General features: G+C 35.3%; 1 protein-coding gene across 1 annotated transcript; it reads right to left on the reverse strand.

The window, feature by feature from the left end:
- Window positions 1-3,524: 3,524 nt before the first annotated feature.
- LOC110783421 (60S ribosomal protein L38) lies at window positions 3,525-6,657 on the reverse strand. The gene is made up of 3 exons (XM_021987767.2): window positions 6,497-6,657; window positions 4,331-4,514; window positions 3,525-3,752 (listed from the first exon to the last, which is right to left on the reverse strand). The coding sequence occupies exons 1-3, from the start codon at window positions 6,497-6,499 to the stop codon at window positions 3,730-3,732; spliced, it is 210 nt and encodes a 69-aa protein (XP_021843459.1). The 5' UTR covers window positions 6,500-6,657; the 3' UTR covers window positions 3,525-3,729.
- Window positions 6,658-15,853: the final 9,196 nt, after the last annotated feature.

Below are 15,853 nucleotides of genomic sequence, written 5' to 3' on the forward strand. Positions count from 1 at the left end.
TTCTGAAATAAATCGAAGGTGAAATATGTTGAAATAAATGGACCCTAAGCAAGTCATATACGAGTTAACGTATACTTCCTAATTACCATTTCTATGACAAAACAATCGATACTAAACACGTTGATTTTCGATTTGAGTCACATATGTAAAATTTAAATTTAGTTTTTTTAAGTATGGAGTACGAGTTAATTCTTTCAAGTTTATTAGTTGGTCAATCGTTAAGTGTATAACAATTTATAAACAAGTTTAGTCATCCTAAATTATACATACTATAAAAGTTGATTTCACTTAATTTTACTTGTATATTTGCGCATCTTTTTCTTTTTTGAAAAAAATTGGGAGAGAGTAGGTGAAAATATAATTACAAGCAGGCGTTTGTATTTTGTAATAACTTTGTACCAATATTTCATAGGGGCAGCAATTGAGGACAATGGTTGAGTTCGAATTTGGTTTCAGATCGATTTTGTATTGTGCCTAAAAATATCGTAAGTATTTGATATTACTACAATAAATATAGGATAAATGTGTCAAATTCGATTGAGTTATATCTTTCAGGCTCTGTTCAGATCCAATTCGAGTCGGATTATCGGGTCGATCCCACCTCTCATACTTCGTATTAAAGATTGAAGCAGAAAATAAAAGTAGATGGAAGTAAAATATGTGCCACGTGCTCCGCGAGTCCATCTTCCTTTCTCCATGTTTTACTACCTTTCTTCTTTCACCTCTCTTTTTTTCTCCTTTTTAAAATTTTCTTTAGATAAGTGATATTATATTGTTAATTACTGTACTACCCTTCAAAGTTCAAAAGATCTTGTTACGTAATTGACCTATTAAAGTTTGGATCCAAAAATATACTCTTAATACAAACTTTTATGTAAGGCGGTCTTACACAAAAGACCACCTTAGTGTCATATAAGTTAAAAAATGAAATTAATTAGTTAAGCACTGCAACTAATTAGTTAAACACTGAATCTAATTAGTCAAACACTGAAACCAATTAGTTAGACAATGAAACTAATAAGTTAAAAACTAAAATTAATTAGTTAAGAAATGGAACCAATCAGTTAAACAATCAAAGTGGTCTTTCCCGTAAGGCGGTCTTACACAAAAGTTTATGTACTCGTAATGACTTGTACACCTACAACACTTTTGGAGAAAGTTGTTACGACTTACAACTGTTACGAATTTTCTAGTACTCCGTACTATGCATGATGTATTAATCGCTTAGTCAAAAAATGACATAAAAGATACTACCTCCGTCCCGGAATACTTGACCTGTTTTTCTTATCGGGTCGTTCCTTAATACTTGACATGTTTCTAAAAATGGAAATATTCTAACAATATTATATTATTTCTCACTCCACCCTTATTAACCCACCTACCCCTACTCCATACAAAAAATAATTAAAAATTCAACCCCACCTCTTAACCCACCTCCTACTAACTACATTAAAATAATACCCCACTATCAACTACTACCTATTAAATTAAATAAGTCAATTCAAGTCCCTTAAATTCTGTGCCGGTCAAACCGGATCGAGTATTCCGGAACGAAGGGAGTAATATAAATGGTTATCCGTTATAAATGTCATACCCTTAATTAAAAGAAACTTTCAAAGGATTATACGGAGTAGATTACATATAAGAAGGGGAGATATGGAAAAAAAAAACTTTGTTAGTAGGTCAGAAAATAAAAATGTCAATTGTGATAATGCGACAATAAATTTATATACACAAATTCGACGAAAAATGCTTACACTTAATTTTAGGTAAGAGCATGAAGTTTCACATAAGATAAGCTTAAGATTTTCAAAAGGTTGAAGTTGAAAGTTTATGTCCAAGTTAAAATGATGAATGGTTAGAAAAAATTAGAGATAAATTATCCTCAAAAATTGAAAACGATTTTATGTCACCATTCATCTAACTAAGTACGGAGTAGTACGTAACTAGTCATTGCCACAAGGCCCACAACCAAGAAGCTTTGGATAATCCGTATATCGCAAAAGTAAAGTTATAAAAATACGGACATGTACAAAATCTATCTTATTTCCGTGTATACCTGAATTTAAACGTGCGTGTATGCCAAGGTATTATTTCGGATCATTTTAATTTATTCTAAAAGAGAAAAACAATATTAAATGAGTAAAAGAACTATGGATTACGGCCTTGTTCAGCAAAATTAGCGGTAGCGGATAATGGTTAGCTGTCAAATTAGCGGGTAACTAATATAAGCGTTTGGTAAAAATAGTTGTTGATATTGTAAAATAAAATTAAAACTAGAATATTGCATCAAAAAGCTACACGCTAACTTTAAAGCTACTAATTTTAACGTTTGACAAAGGCTACTCAACCATTACCATTACCTCTACCGCTAATCCGCTACCTCTACCGCTAATCTGTCACCTAAACTGCTACCTTGCCAAACACTTACAAGTTTTTACAAGTAACGTCTTGGATATATCAAAACGCTACTCGTTACCTCAAATGTTATTGCCGAACATGCCTACAACTTATATATACCCGAAAACAAGACGGTGGTGCTTAATTCTGTGAGGCTGACATCTTGTGATTTATTATTATTTTTTTAAGAAAAAGGATAGGAATCTTAGATTAAGAATATCCAAGAATTATACTTTGAACGATAATCCCTTGCACGTAAAGAAGAAGCACATCCTGTCATCCTTGCTACATTGCACGTAATCGATTGACATGACAAACAGATAAACTACAACCAAGCCCATATCTACTTCAATTACCTGGACTTTGACTTGGATTTGTTCTAGCTTGGCTTTACATTTCTACCCAATGTGGGCTAGCCTGTTGGGTTTAGATGAGGGAACAATGGATCTTGCCATGTGGCCCGTGACACGAAGTATCACGGTCCAAGTGTTTTGATATCGGACCGCGCATCGCTTTTGTTAATGGGTCGGAAAGGGCGCAAACTTTGTGCGAAAAGTGAATCTTAAAGTTTAGGGCACAAGTGGGTGCTTGATTCGGGATGGACACTCTTGCCTATTAACAACAAGAGCGAAGGTCGATCGGGATGCTTGTGTGCGCACAGCAGATACAAGAAGGTCCGACGACGAGAATGTATCTGCTTTGGAAAGATTTTAATAAGTGTTGAAATCTTAAAAACATACAACAACACAAAAACAATGTATGATGTGCAGCGTACGCTCTCTTGCCTATTGTGACGCAAGAATGTATCTGTTTTGGGAAGATTTTGCTAAGTGTTGAAATCTTAAAAACATACGACAACACAATGTAATTAAGCAAAAGAAACTTATAATGAGGGATATTGATCAATATGTTTTGAAACTTTCATTGGATTGACAGAAACATGATAATCCTATCCAAAGCCTAGAAAACAATTAGAAAAGTCCTAAAAGCAATAAATAACCAATTTACCCTTCACATGATACAGCAACCAGAAAATTTTATCAAACAGATTAGATAAGTGCATAAATTCTGTAATGGTCAAAGGAGCATTTTCAAAAGAGGAAGTGCTAAATTTAACAAGAAACTAAAACACAACCCTACAAGAAGAAAATCCATTGTATTTTCGCAAAATTGTCACAATTCGCATAACAAAAAACACCTACTAATAATATTCTCTTCTCTGAAATACAGGAGTCCATTGACATAATAATGTTCTAAACTTGCAAAACAAAAAATTAAAAACTTTCTCAAACTCTCGAATGCAAGTATCACACTTCATGTCCATATCATCTAAAGATCTTGAACGCTCAAACCTGCAAAGGACGAGAATTTTCAGTTCACGGAAAAGAAAATTTAGACATGACCATCATGAGCCCGGCACGAAAATAAAGGGTTTGCGCAGAAAATATAGACCCAAAGCCCAGCCCAGTTGTTTTATTTTTCAATGGATTTTTGACAACTCAAAATTGCATCTTTAGTTATAAATTTGCCCAAAAGCCCGCTTTTTTTGCCCAAATAGGGGGTTTTGGCAGAATTTTGGCCCAGCCTGACATAGTGGGTTGAATTTTTAAGACCATAGCCCAAAAATGTAGACCTGACCATAAGCCCAGCCCAAAAATAGTGGGTTTGCGCAAAAAATATAGACTTAGAACACCGGCCCAATTTTTTTAAATTTTTTCAATGAATTTTGTCCAACTCAAAATTGCATCTTTAGTTATAAATTTGCGCAAAATACGCGTTTTGGCAGAATTTTGACCCAGCCAGACATAGTGGGTTGAATGTTTAGATCGTGGCCCAGCCCAAACACAACCCGACTCGCAATGTGATCGGGTCTAAGAAAATGTAAACAGTCTACCAGAAAGGAGAACATGATTATGTTGAAAAAAACTACCTGGGGGAAGAGATTGCTTCAACTTGTCGGCCTTCTCATTGTCGAAGACGCAAAGAGTGTAGAGATACTTGGAGCAGCGAACCTTGAACTTCACGACATCCTTGCTTCTCTTGATCTTGACAGATCGTGCATCCTTCCTTCTGGCTGTGAGAAGGAAGTCCTTGATCTCATGAATTTGTTTCGGCTGTCAAAATCAAAATAGGATACAAACATTACTTATAGTGTAACAAACCCTCAAAACATTTTCAAAACTGTGTACTCAACAACATAAGATCAGGTCAACAAAAGAGTAGGTGCCAACAGTTAACAACCAAATCATATAACTATTTCAGTAGCCCAAAAAGCTAGGTTACACATTACGATGTATGTCTGAAAATGTAAATGTATCCCCAATTGAGAAAAGAATCGACATTATACAGCCTCTTCCCATTAAGATTCAACCGTGGAGTTGATTTCGCGTCGGCTCATACATAGCGCCCATTAAAACACAGCGCCAGTAATCAGTATTTTCGACGCACACACTATCAGTTCTTGTTATATACAGTTTAGATAACACATCAAAACACCCCAAATCAGTGCTGTCAAACTAGAAATAGGGCTAAAATTTCATTTATCTGACTTCCCAGAACTAGGGAAGCTGACTATTCAGTATATCTATACTCTTTATAGGACTAGGGAAGCTGACTATTCAGTATATCTATAAACTTTATAAGCATATATCCACGGTATAATGAAGAAAGAGTACACAGCCTCTTCCCTATCAGATTCAACCATGGAGTTGATTTCGCGTCGGCTCATACTTAGCGCCCATTAAAATACAGCGCCAGTAATCAGTATTTTCGACGCACACACTATCAGTTCATGTTGTATACATTAGAGAACACATCAAAACACCCTAATCAGTGCTGTCAAACTAGAAATACGGCTAAATTATCATTTATTGACATACCAGGCCAAGGGAAGCTAACTACTCAGTATCTACACTGACTGTATGTTAAATGAGTGATAAGCATATATCCATGAATGAGTGAAGAAAGAGTATGCAACCTCTTCCCAAAACAAATTCAAACATGGAGTTCAATTTCGCATCGGCTCATACATAACGCCCATAATAAAGGTTAAACGCTAGTAATCAGTATTTCGACGCACTAAATAGATCTATGTTATATTCAATATAGAAAACAAAAGACACGAATTATCACTATCACTAGGCTAAGGTTGATTATTAAAACCCCACTACATGTCAAATGAGTGATAAACATATATCCCTGTTCAAGTAAAGAAAGAGTATACAACCTCTGCCTAACAAAATTCAAACATGGAGGTAAATTTCGCATCGGCTCATACATAACGCCCATTAATAAGGTTCAACGCTAGTAATCAGTATTTTCGACGCATTGGATTGGTTCACAACACATACAATTAAAACAGTAAATAAAAAAACACCCAGATTTTTTAATCAAAAAAAAATGGCACAACCCTACACTATGCAGAACAACATAACACCATGCACAAACCTCTCTACATTTAACTTTGAATCAATCAACAAATTTACCCAAACCTCAGCTAACCACTCTCTTCCCAATTAAGAATCAGTATTTACACGCATTGGGTTGATTCACAATACCTCCGATTATAACATCAAATCAAATCAAATCAAAAGCAACCTAATATCAAAAAGAAAAATGGTACAACCCTCAATTTTAAATCCATTAAACTTTAAATCGATCAACAACTTTACCCAAACCTAAGCTAACCACTCTCTTCCCAACTATCCCAACTAAGATTCATCGTCATTAATGATTTAAATTAAGCTCATCAGTACTCGATCCGAAGCAATCTGCTGTATAAATTTCATGCTATAAGATAAATCAACACACACTTTGAGCTAAAAAAAATGCATTACTATACCCCCGCAAACTCCTAGATCCTAAATAATAAATGAATAGCAAATTCAATGTAAACTATCGATTTCTCAATTAAATACTAACAGAATGAATCAATTTGTAATACCCAGAAATTGCCAATAATTCCTAAGAACAACCATTATAAAATGCTATAAACAATCTGGTAATTTAGAGAAATTAACTACAATAATTCATCATTTCTAACAGATCAAAGAGAACAAATCAGTAAACAAATAGAGAAATGTTCGAGAAATTATACCATTTTTGCTAAGCTCGAAAATGCCAAGTACCGGTTTGAGCTGATGAAGAATTCTCTCTCCTCTGGTTTTCCGGCGGATGGGAAGTATATATGTAGGGTTTGTAGTTGTTATGTGAAAAACCCTAATTTTGAGATTGTATTGTTTCCGATTTTGTCCCTGTTTTTTTATTGCAATTTCCTTAACTATTTATTGGTATTATTGATTTGGGCTTTTGGAGTTGGGCCAATTTTGTCAATTTTCGTTTTAGTTTGTAGCCCAATTATAAAGGTAGCAAAATGTGGTATTGGGCTTTGGTTGATATGTAGAGTATCGTACATGCGGTACGTTTATGTTCCCTTTGATCGGGTGTACAACATTTTAATGGAAAACAATTTATAAGGGAAAACACAATTTTAAATTTAGGGGTAGTTCGGTATCACGGTCAGTTTTCAGTTTTTGGTTTACTGATTTTAAAAGTCATATGATTTTGATTGAATCATGAATTAAAAATTAGTTATACTAATAATCATTTTGATTTTGAAACTGACAACAAAATTCTTAAAACTATTTTTTGTGATTTTTATATTTGGTTTTTAGTTTTGTAAAAAATAAAAAACTGGAAACAAAAAACGATACCAAACAGGGCCTTAGTTTTTCGTTGTTTGGTTCCATGTCGGATAAATGATGAACCGAAAGGGAAAGTAAGCAGGTAGTGAGAGGAGTGTACAATAGAGATAAGAAAACTGAAGTAATCCCTTCATTTTGATGGGGAAATGTTTCTTCGTCATTGGGATAACAATTTTACTCATGGGAAAAACAGTTTTACACCCCTTTACATACCAAACAATGTAAATTTTAAAATAGAGGAAAATCGTTTTCTAGGAAAATATTTTACGCCCTACCACACCGATCCTTAGAGTTTGATACATATCGAGTTGTGTAGGCCCACATGCCTCGTCGCCTAATGGACTGTGGGTAGACCGTGACCAAAGAAAAATCATGCAGTACCAACATACTCCCTTAAAATAATGGTTAAAAATTGGTGGGTCGACGTACGAGCTTAGCCCCTTGTGTCAAATTTCTAAATTGATGTTCATGCACAATCCATAGTTCATTGATGTGTCTCAGTTTTTGATGTTGGGCTTAAACGGGCTCATTCTATGTTGGATCGATTTCATTGTAGCACACATACCCAATTCTAGATACACCTAATTATACACCTAATTATACATGATAATTGAGAAGTCCAGGCCATTTTATTCATATCTAACAACCACCATCTTGTTTTTATTTGAGCCTATGAAATCATCTAGTTTCATGTATGATTCGAAATCTGATTGAGTAGTTTAGGCCGGTAGATTTTTCTCCTGAATACTCATGGTTATGACTTGTGAGTTGTGAGTTGGAAGATTTTAGAGTTGTCATCTTATCACATTGGCAAACTAACGAGATACTTCGTATGTAACATAAATTGATGAAGGTATGGTACTAAACACTTTTTGTAGAGGAAGTTAAAATCCCATGTTGTGATGTATCACCAAAAATATAACAGCAACAAAGAGACAAAATAGAGAAAAGACAAAATTGTTTGCTGTCATATTTTTTTGGACCGATTATGGGTACGAGCGAATGATGTAATGGTAGAAAAAAATGAAATAAAGTGGTATTTTATAAATAAAAATGGTATTTTGTTAAAAAATGGTACTTGTTTTTTTAAGAAATGATACATTTTAAAAGAAAATGGTACTGTTTTTTAAGAAAATGACATTTTTTAAAAGAGAAATGGTACTTCATGTCACTTTCTCTCTTATCTTTTTCTGTCATTCTCTTCTCTTTTATTTATTAATTTTGTCCTTTTCTGGTTGTCCTATTCATTTTGTCATATTCTTAATTTGTTTGATGTTGGTGTAAATTTACGAAAATATCCCTGTGATGTATTTGTTCATACATCACAACATGACCCCACTCCAACCTCCTTTTTCTATGCATTGAGCTACAAGAGAAAGTAAAAACCCTGGCATGTTATTTTTTTTACATAACAACAAAAAAAAACAATGAAATGGTACATGCTTTAATCGAAACGGTACATATTTTAATTGAAATGATACTTTGTTTTTAATGAAATAGTACTCTTTTTAACTAAATGGTACTATATTTAACAAAATGATACTCCTTTTTAAATGAATGGTACATTTTTTTTAAAGAAATGGTGCATGTTTGACGATGTAATGTGTTTGCTCACACATCACAGCATGCCGCTTCTCCGCACTCTGAGCTACAATGACAATACAGATTACAAACGAGTAGGTGGATTAGAAAAACGATGAAGTATGAGTATGACAACTTGATGTGATGGTACGATGAAGTAGAAGACCAAAAGTATCAATTCCACATCTTCACAAAGCTTTTGGTGGTCCAATTAAAACAAGGTCTCACTCTTCAAAGATGATTATTCCAATCCCACCCCATCCCTTAACAATGAAGCAAATTTCTAAAAATACATTATTTTCACCGCGTTATTCCAAAAGTTGTACAATCCAACTTTTTTTCTCTTTTGTTGATATCTTCATGGCTTCAATCAAATATGGAATTGCACCATTCTTTTGATAAAGTAACTCAAACAAACATGACATGTCATTATATTTTTTGATGTCATTTGATATGTTTTTTATCTTATAAAAACAATTATTTATTAGGTAATATACGGAGTACTTAATAGTACTAGTAGTTCTTAGCTTAGTTGGTAGGGGATGGGTCGGGTACCGAACCAATAACATTATCGGATCGAATAGCCGATAACCAATAAGGCTAAAATTGATATCCATGAACCGAACCGTTAAGTTCGGGTACCCAAACTTTCGGATCGGATATCGGGTGCCCGTTATGATATCCAATTAGAAAAAATAGACTTTATAATTACATTATTGTAATATCATTAGCACTAAATACCAACATTAACACATGATTTTGACTAAATTACTAATGAAATTAGAATTTACTCAAATTATACATTGATTATTACCATTTAGGATTTTGAGCTACTGGGAAAAAATATTTAAATTGATATTTTTTTTTATAAAAAAGGGCTTATCGGATCGTTATCGGGTACCCGTTATTTATAAAATGATATCCGTAACCATATCCAATAACCAAATTTTGGATCCGGTACCCGAACCGATAACCATATCGGTTCTGGTACCCACTTTTTTCGGATTGGATACCGGTTCGGGTTTCGAATTTTTTATTTTTCGAATAGTTTTGCTCAGCCCTAGGTTTCAACACTTATGGAATGCAATTCTTAGAAATATAACACCCCATCTCCTCCCCTCTCCTCCCCTCTTGTTTCCAAGAGCTTGATCTAAGTAGTATATTCGTAGAATATTCATTCCTTTTAGCAAAAAAACGAAACAAAATTACAATTACCGTGAATGTAAAGTACTTCATTCCCTAAGATGATCTACGATGCGTCGATGTATTACATTTACACTAGTTAAATTTGTTCCAAAATAATACTAAAGTATTAAATTAACAGTAATATTGAAAAATCTCTTGGTTTTTTGTTTGACTTTAGAAAATGGGGAGCATTAAATCAAAATAAATATTGGATGAACCAACAACCAAACTCACCATACAACCCCCCAATCTTGTGTGGGCGCTTGGTCAAGGGTTTCAATACCCCTGATTCTCATCCTCCCAAAAAAAACCCGCATATACAATAGTTACACCTTTAATATATGTTGTAACTTGTTCAATTGTTGGGTCACAAGCTTAGAATTTATTGTGTGAACGTGCACACGAATAATTGATGTTTCTTTTGGCATTTTGAGAACACGAAAAAATTCAATCAAACAGTTAGATATTGATTTGATCAATGATACAATAAATACAACTTTAATATATATTGTAACTTGTTCAATTAATGGGTCTCAAGCTTAGATTTTCTTGTATGAACGTGGCAAACAATCAATTGATATTTCTTTTGACATTTTGAAAACACAAAGAATTAAATCAAATAGTTATATGTTGGATAGATCAACAATTAAGCTAACTATACAAAGTTCTCATTGTGGTCTACTCTTTGATTACCACCGATGTCTAACCCCTCTAAAAGTTTTAGCGCGATTTATGATAAATTCAAACAAAATATATTGATACAATTACTCATACAATAGTTACACATTTAATACCCTTAAAAAAAAGAGTTACACATTTAATATATGGAGTATGTAGTAATGTAATTGTAACTTTGTTTTATTGCTGAATTTGCGAACTTAGATTTTCTTGTACGAACGTGTTACAGGACACTAATATCCTGTAATGATCAACTAATGATCAATCCGAATCTTGAGAAAGAATGAAGATAGAAGATAGATTTGAGAGAAGAAACAGAATGAGAGAAGAAACAGAATAAGAGATAAAGAAGAGAATAGAAAGTTTGAGAGTAGACGACAAGAAGTTGTTGTTGTTATTCGATGAAAATGATCCAAGAGATCATTGAGTACATTTATACAACTTCTTAGCTTGATCAATAAGCTAGAATGCAACTGAATTCTATAACAGAATTCTGTTTAACAAAAACTGATGCCACATCATCAACTAGCTAACTAACTAACAGAAAGTCAATGAGTTGACTTTTCTTGAATTAGTTGATAGGTAAGTTGCCCCTAACAATCCACCCTCCTTAAAAACCTTGTCCACAAGGTTTAAGAGACAACAAAATGGGGGTACTGAGTTTGAAAAACAGTAGCTGATTCCCAAGTAGCATCATGTACTTCAGAACCTTCCCACTGAACCAAAATCTGTACTTGATCTTTATTCTGAAACTTCACTATTCTAGAATCCAGGATAGCAATAGGAACCAAGTCAGCAGCAGAATGTTGGCCATGTAACCATTGAGGAATATGGGTTGCAACAGGCAATGTTCCACGAAAGAGTTTCAACTGAGACACATGGAATACATCATGAATCTTGGCTGACTCTGGTAATTGGAGCTTGTATGCTACTTGACCAATCACAGCAGACACCTGGAAGGGTCCATAGTACTTAGGAGCTAGCTTTTGGTTGGGCCTATGATGGACTGTATTTTGCCTATAGGGTTGTAACTTTAACCAAACCCAAGATCCCACCACAAAAGATCTTTCAGACCTGTTCTTGTCTGCTTGTTGTTTCATTCTAGTCTGTGATCTGAGTAAATGAAATTTGACTAAGTTAATCATGTTTTCCCTCCTTTGTAGACTCCTGTCTACTTCATCCACAGATGATTCACCAGGTAGGTATGGTAAATGCAAAGGTGGTGGCTGGCCATACACAATTTCATAGGGAGTCAGTTGAGTAGCAGAATGAAAGTGGGTATTATACCACCATTCAGCCACTGGCAACCAAGCATTCCAGTCTTTAGGTGTATCACTACACATACACCTCAAATATGTCTCAATACATCTGTTCACCACCTCAGTTTGACCATCTGTTTGAGGGTGATAAGCAGATGACAACAAAAACTCAGTTCCATGTAAACTAAACAAGCCCTTCCAGAATTGGCTTAGAAAAACTGAATCTCTGTCACTAACAATGCTTCTAGGCCATCCATGGAGTTTGAACACATGGTCAAGGTATGCTTGTGCCACCTGAATTGCAGAATATGGATGAGACAAAGCCATGAAGTGACCATACTTACTAAACCTGTCCACCACTACAAAAATCACATCTTTTCCCCCAGATTTGGGTAAGCCAGTGATAAAATCCATTGAGATATCAAACCAAACTTCTTCAGGTATGGGTAAAGGTTGTAGTAAACCAGGGCTAGCTGCAGTATCATATTTAGAAGCTTGACACACTTGACACTGTCTAACAAATAACCTTACATCAGCAGTCAAACCCTTCCAGTAAAACAAATTCTGAACCCTCTTTGTTGTTATTTCTCTACCAGAATGACCACTCTCTGGAGAAGCATGCAACCAAGTAATCACTTTGGTTTTAAGAACATGATCAGATCCCAAAACCAACTTACCCTTCCTTCTAAGCAACCCATCTTGCCAAGTATAACCATCCACAGATTCAGCATTTTGTAACTTGGTAATAATGTCTTGTAGATGATCATCCAACATATAACTAGCTTGAATGAGTGCAGTAAGGTCAGATTGAACTACTGAAATTGCTAGACATAAAATAGAAGATCCTTGCACCCTAGACAAGGCATCAGCAGCCAAATTTTCTTTTCCAGCTTTGTATTGAATGTCATAATCAAACCCCATAAGCTTGGACAACCAAAACTGCTGAAAAGGAGTAGATACCTTTTGTTGTAAGAGCCACTTTAGACTCTTTTGATCTGTCCTAATGGTAAAATGAGAGCTCATCAGGTACTGCTCCCACTTCTGCACAGCAAACACTATAGCCAAAAGCTCTTTTTCATACACAGACAATCTTTGCCATTTAGGACCTAAAGTTCTGCTGATGTAAGCCAAGGGGTGGTTTTCTTGCATTAATACAGCCCCAATACCAGTTTTGGAAGCATCTGTCTCAACAATAAAGCCCTTAGAAAAATCTGGCACAGCCAAAACTGGTGCAGTAACAAGTGCTTGTTTCAGTTTTACAAATGCAGAATTGGCTTCATCTGACCATTCAAAAGCTCCCTTTTTTAACAATTCAGTCAAAGGTTTACTAATCAAGGAATAATGTCTGACAAACTTTCTATAGTAACCAGCCAACCCAAGGAAACTTCTTAATTCCTTGACTGATTTAGGCACAGGCCAACTTTCTACAGCAGTAATTTTGTTTGGATCTGTTTCAACTCCTTTGGCAGAGATGAAGTGTCCCAAATATTCCACCTTATCCATGGCAAAACTACACTTACTAGCTTTTGCAAACATCTTATTCTCCCTCATCAACTCAAAAACTTGCTTCAAATGTATCCAATGTTCCTCCTTGCTTCTGCTGTAAATTAGAATATCATCAAAAAACACCAAAACACACCTCCTTAGAAGAGGTTTAAACACACTGTACATCCAACTTTGGAAAGATGCTGGAGCATTTGTCAAGCCAAATGGCATGACTAAGAACTCAAAATGTCCTGAGTGTGTTTTGAAAGCAGTTTTATACACATCTTGTTCATGTACTCTCAACTGATGATATCCTGCCCTCAGATCTAGTTTACTGAAAACCACAGCACCTGCTAGTTCATCAATGAGCTCATCTATAACTGGTATAGGAAATTTATTCTTAATTGTCCTATTGTTCAATTCTCTATAATCCACACATAACCTCCAAGTTCCATCCTTCTTTCCTACCAGAACCACAGGGGAAGCAAAAGGACTTGAACTATTTTGGATTACACCCCTTTCCAGCATGTCTTGTACCAATTGTTCTATCACATCTCTTTGCTTGAGTGGGTATCTGTAAGGCCTAATATTGACTGGCCTAGCATTTGGTTCCATAGGTATAGTGTGATCAAACACACCTCTATGTGGAGGTAGCTCTTCTGGATCAGCAAAGATATCATTGTACTGATCTTTCAACTCTTCTAAAGCATTAGAAGTTTGTGATTGACTCACTTCAGTTGAAACAGACATGAAGGTGATATCCCTAACTTGCAAAAGACATAATTGTACTGCATTACTTATCAGTTTTGCAGATGGTGCTCCTTCCACCAGTTTTACTTTCTGTGGATGAATACCCTTTAACACAAACTGACAATCTCCCAAACTGAACTCCATCAAAAGAGCTTTGAAATCCCAGCAAATTGGTCCCAAAGTAGCCAACCATTGGACTCCTAACACCATGTCACACCCTCCTAATGTGATCAACATCATATCTGCTGTAAATGTTCTACCCTGCATATCCCAAGTAAAACTCTTGCACACATGTTGACAGGCTAAGTGATTCCCATCAGCCACAGTCACTGCTTGAGAAGGAATGGATTCTATCTTACAACCCATCTTTTTAGCTAACTCTAGGTCCAGAAAGTTATGAGTACTACCAGAATCAATCAGCACATGAAACATCTTACTATGCCTGTTGCCTTTGACTCTCATAGTCTGAAAGTTTTGATTACCAGATAATGCATTCAAGGATAAAATTGGGTCTGTCAGACCATCATTTTCCAACTCATCTTGTTCTTCCTCACTGGAATCAGAACTCTTGTATTCATTACTGCTAGAAATTTCTACAGTGAAGAGTTGGGGTTCTTTGAATTGACATTTATGAGTTCTATCATAAGGTGCATCACAATAATAACACAACCCTTTTTTGCTATCTTATCAGCTCTCACATCTGCTGGGATATGCCTAAAATTCTTGGCATATCTTGGGTTATACTTCACTATTTGAGTGGGTTTAGTGTTTGGGGTGGGTAGCAAAGCAGGTAGGCTAGAATTTGTAGGTTTGTTTGTACTAACTGGTATAGCTTGTATTGCCTTTTGGGAAACAGGATAGGATTTTGGAGTGTATAATTTTTGTGTAAAGGCTGCAGTCTGCTCCTCCTGTAGTCTAGCAAACTCTACTGCTTCAGCAATAGTAGATGGTCTAAATGCTTTGACAAAAGGCTTCACTGTAGGATTTAACCCCCCAATGAAGCTTTCCAACACATAATCCTCAGGCAGGTCATGATGAGTATTCATAACATCAGATTTCAAATCTTCAAAATTGTCTAAATAAGCTTCAATTGAGTCAGTCTGTTGTAATTTGTTAAATTGCTCAACAGTATTGGATCCCCTAACATCTTTAAACCTAGCAGAAAGATCAAGACAGAACTCCCCCCAATCCACATTTCTTTTCACAGATAGGTAACTTGTAACCCATTTTTCAGCCTTATCCACCATATTCAAGGAAGCTAAATCCACCTTATGCTCATCACTGATATTACACAAACTGAAGTATCTACTGCACTTTTTAATCCATGTTCTACTGTTGATACCATCAAATTTAGGAAAAGAAAGCTTAGGATTATAGCTAAAAGTTTTGTGAGAATTACCCTCTCTTGGAGTATGATGTCTGCTGTTCTCTGCGCTGGAATCCTTCATCTGATTCCTCATCTCCAACAATACTGTCATTAGACCATCAATTTTCTTTGATTGATCTTCAATTTGTGCAGATTGATTCTCCACCTTCTGAGTTTGCTCACGCATTTTCTCCTCTAATTGTTTCAGATGCTCCTCCATTGCCCTCCTAGTAGATGGAGCCAGCTTTGAAATTCCCCAGAAATTCAATTTTTACTTCAAGAACCAATGTTCTCCAGGATTATTGGAGATTACTACAACCACTATCAATCGATTGAGTAATCAGTGGCTCTGATACCAATGTTACAGGACACTAATATCCTGTAATGATCAACTAATGATCAATCCGAATCTTGAGAAAGAATGAAGATAGAAGATAGATTTGAGA

Source organism: Spinacia oleracea, chromosome 4 (assembly GCF_020520425.1).
Source record: "Spinacia oleracea cultivar Varoflay chromosome 4, BTI_SOV_V1, whole genome shotgun sequence".
In the NCBI taxonomy this organism is placed as follows: Eukaryota; Viridiplantae; Streptophyta; class Magnoliopsida; order Caryophyllales; family Amaranthaceae; genus Spinacia; species Spinacia oleracea.

Bases quoted from the DNA above. Each gene is read 5' to 3' on its own strand.
- LOC110783421 (XM_021987767.2), bottom strand. The intron at 3,753-4,330 runs GTAGTTTTTTTC...CGTCCTTTGCAG, and splicing joins GAAGCAATCTCTTCCCCCAG to GTTTGAGCGTTCAAGATCTT.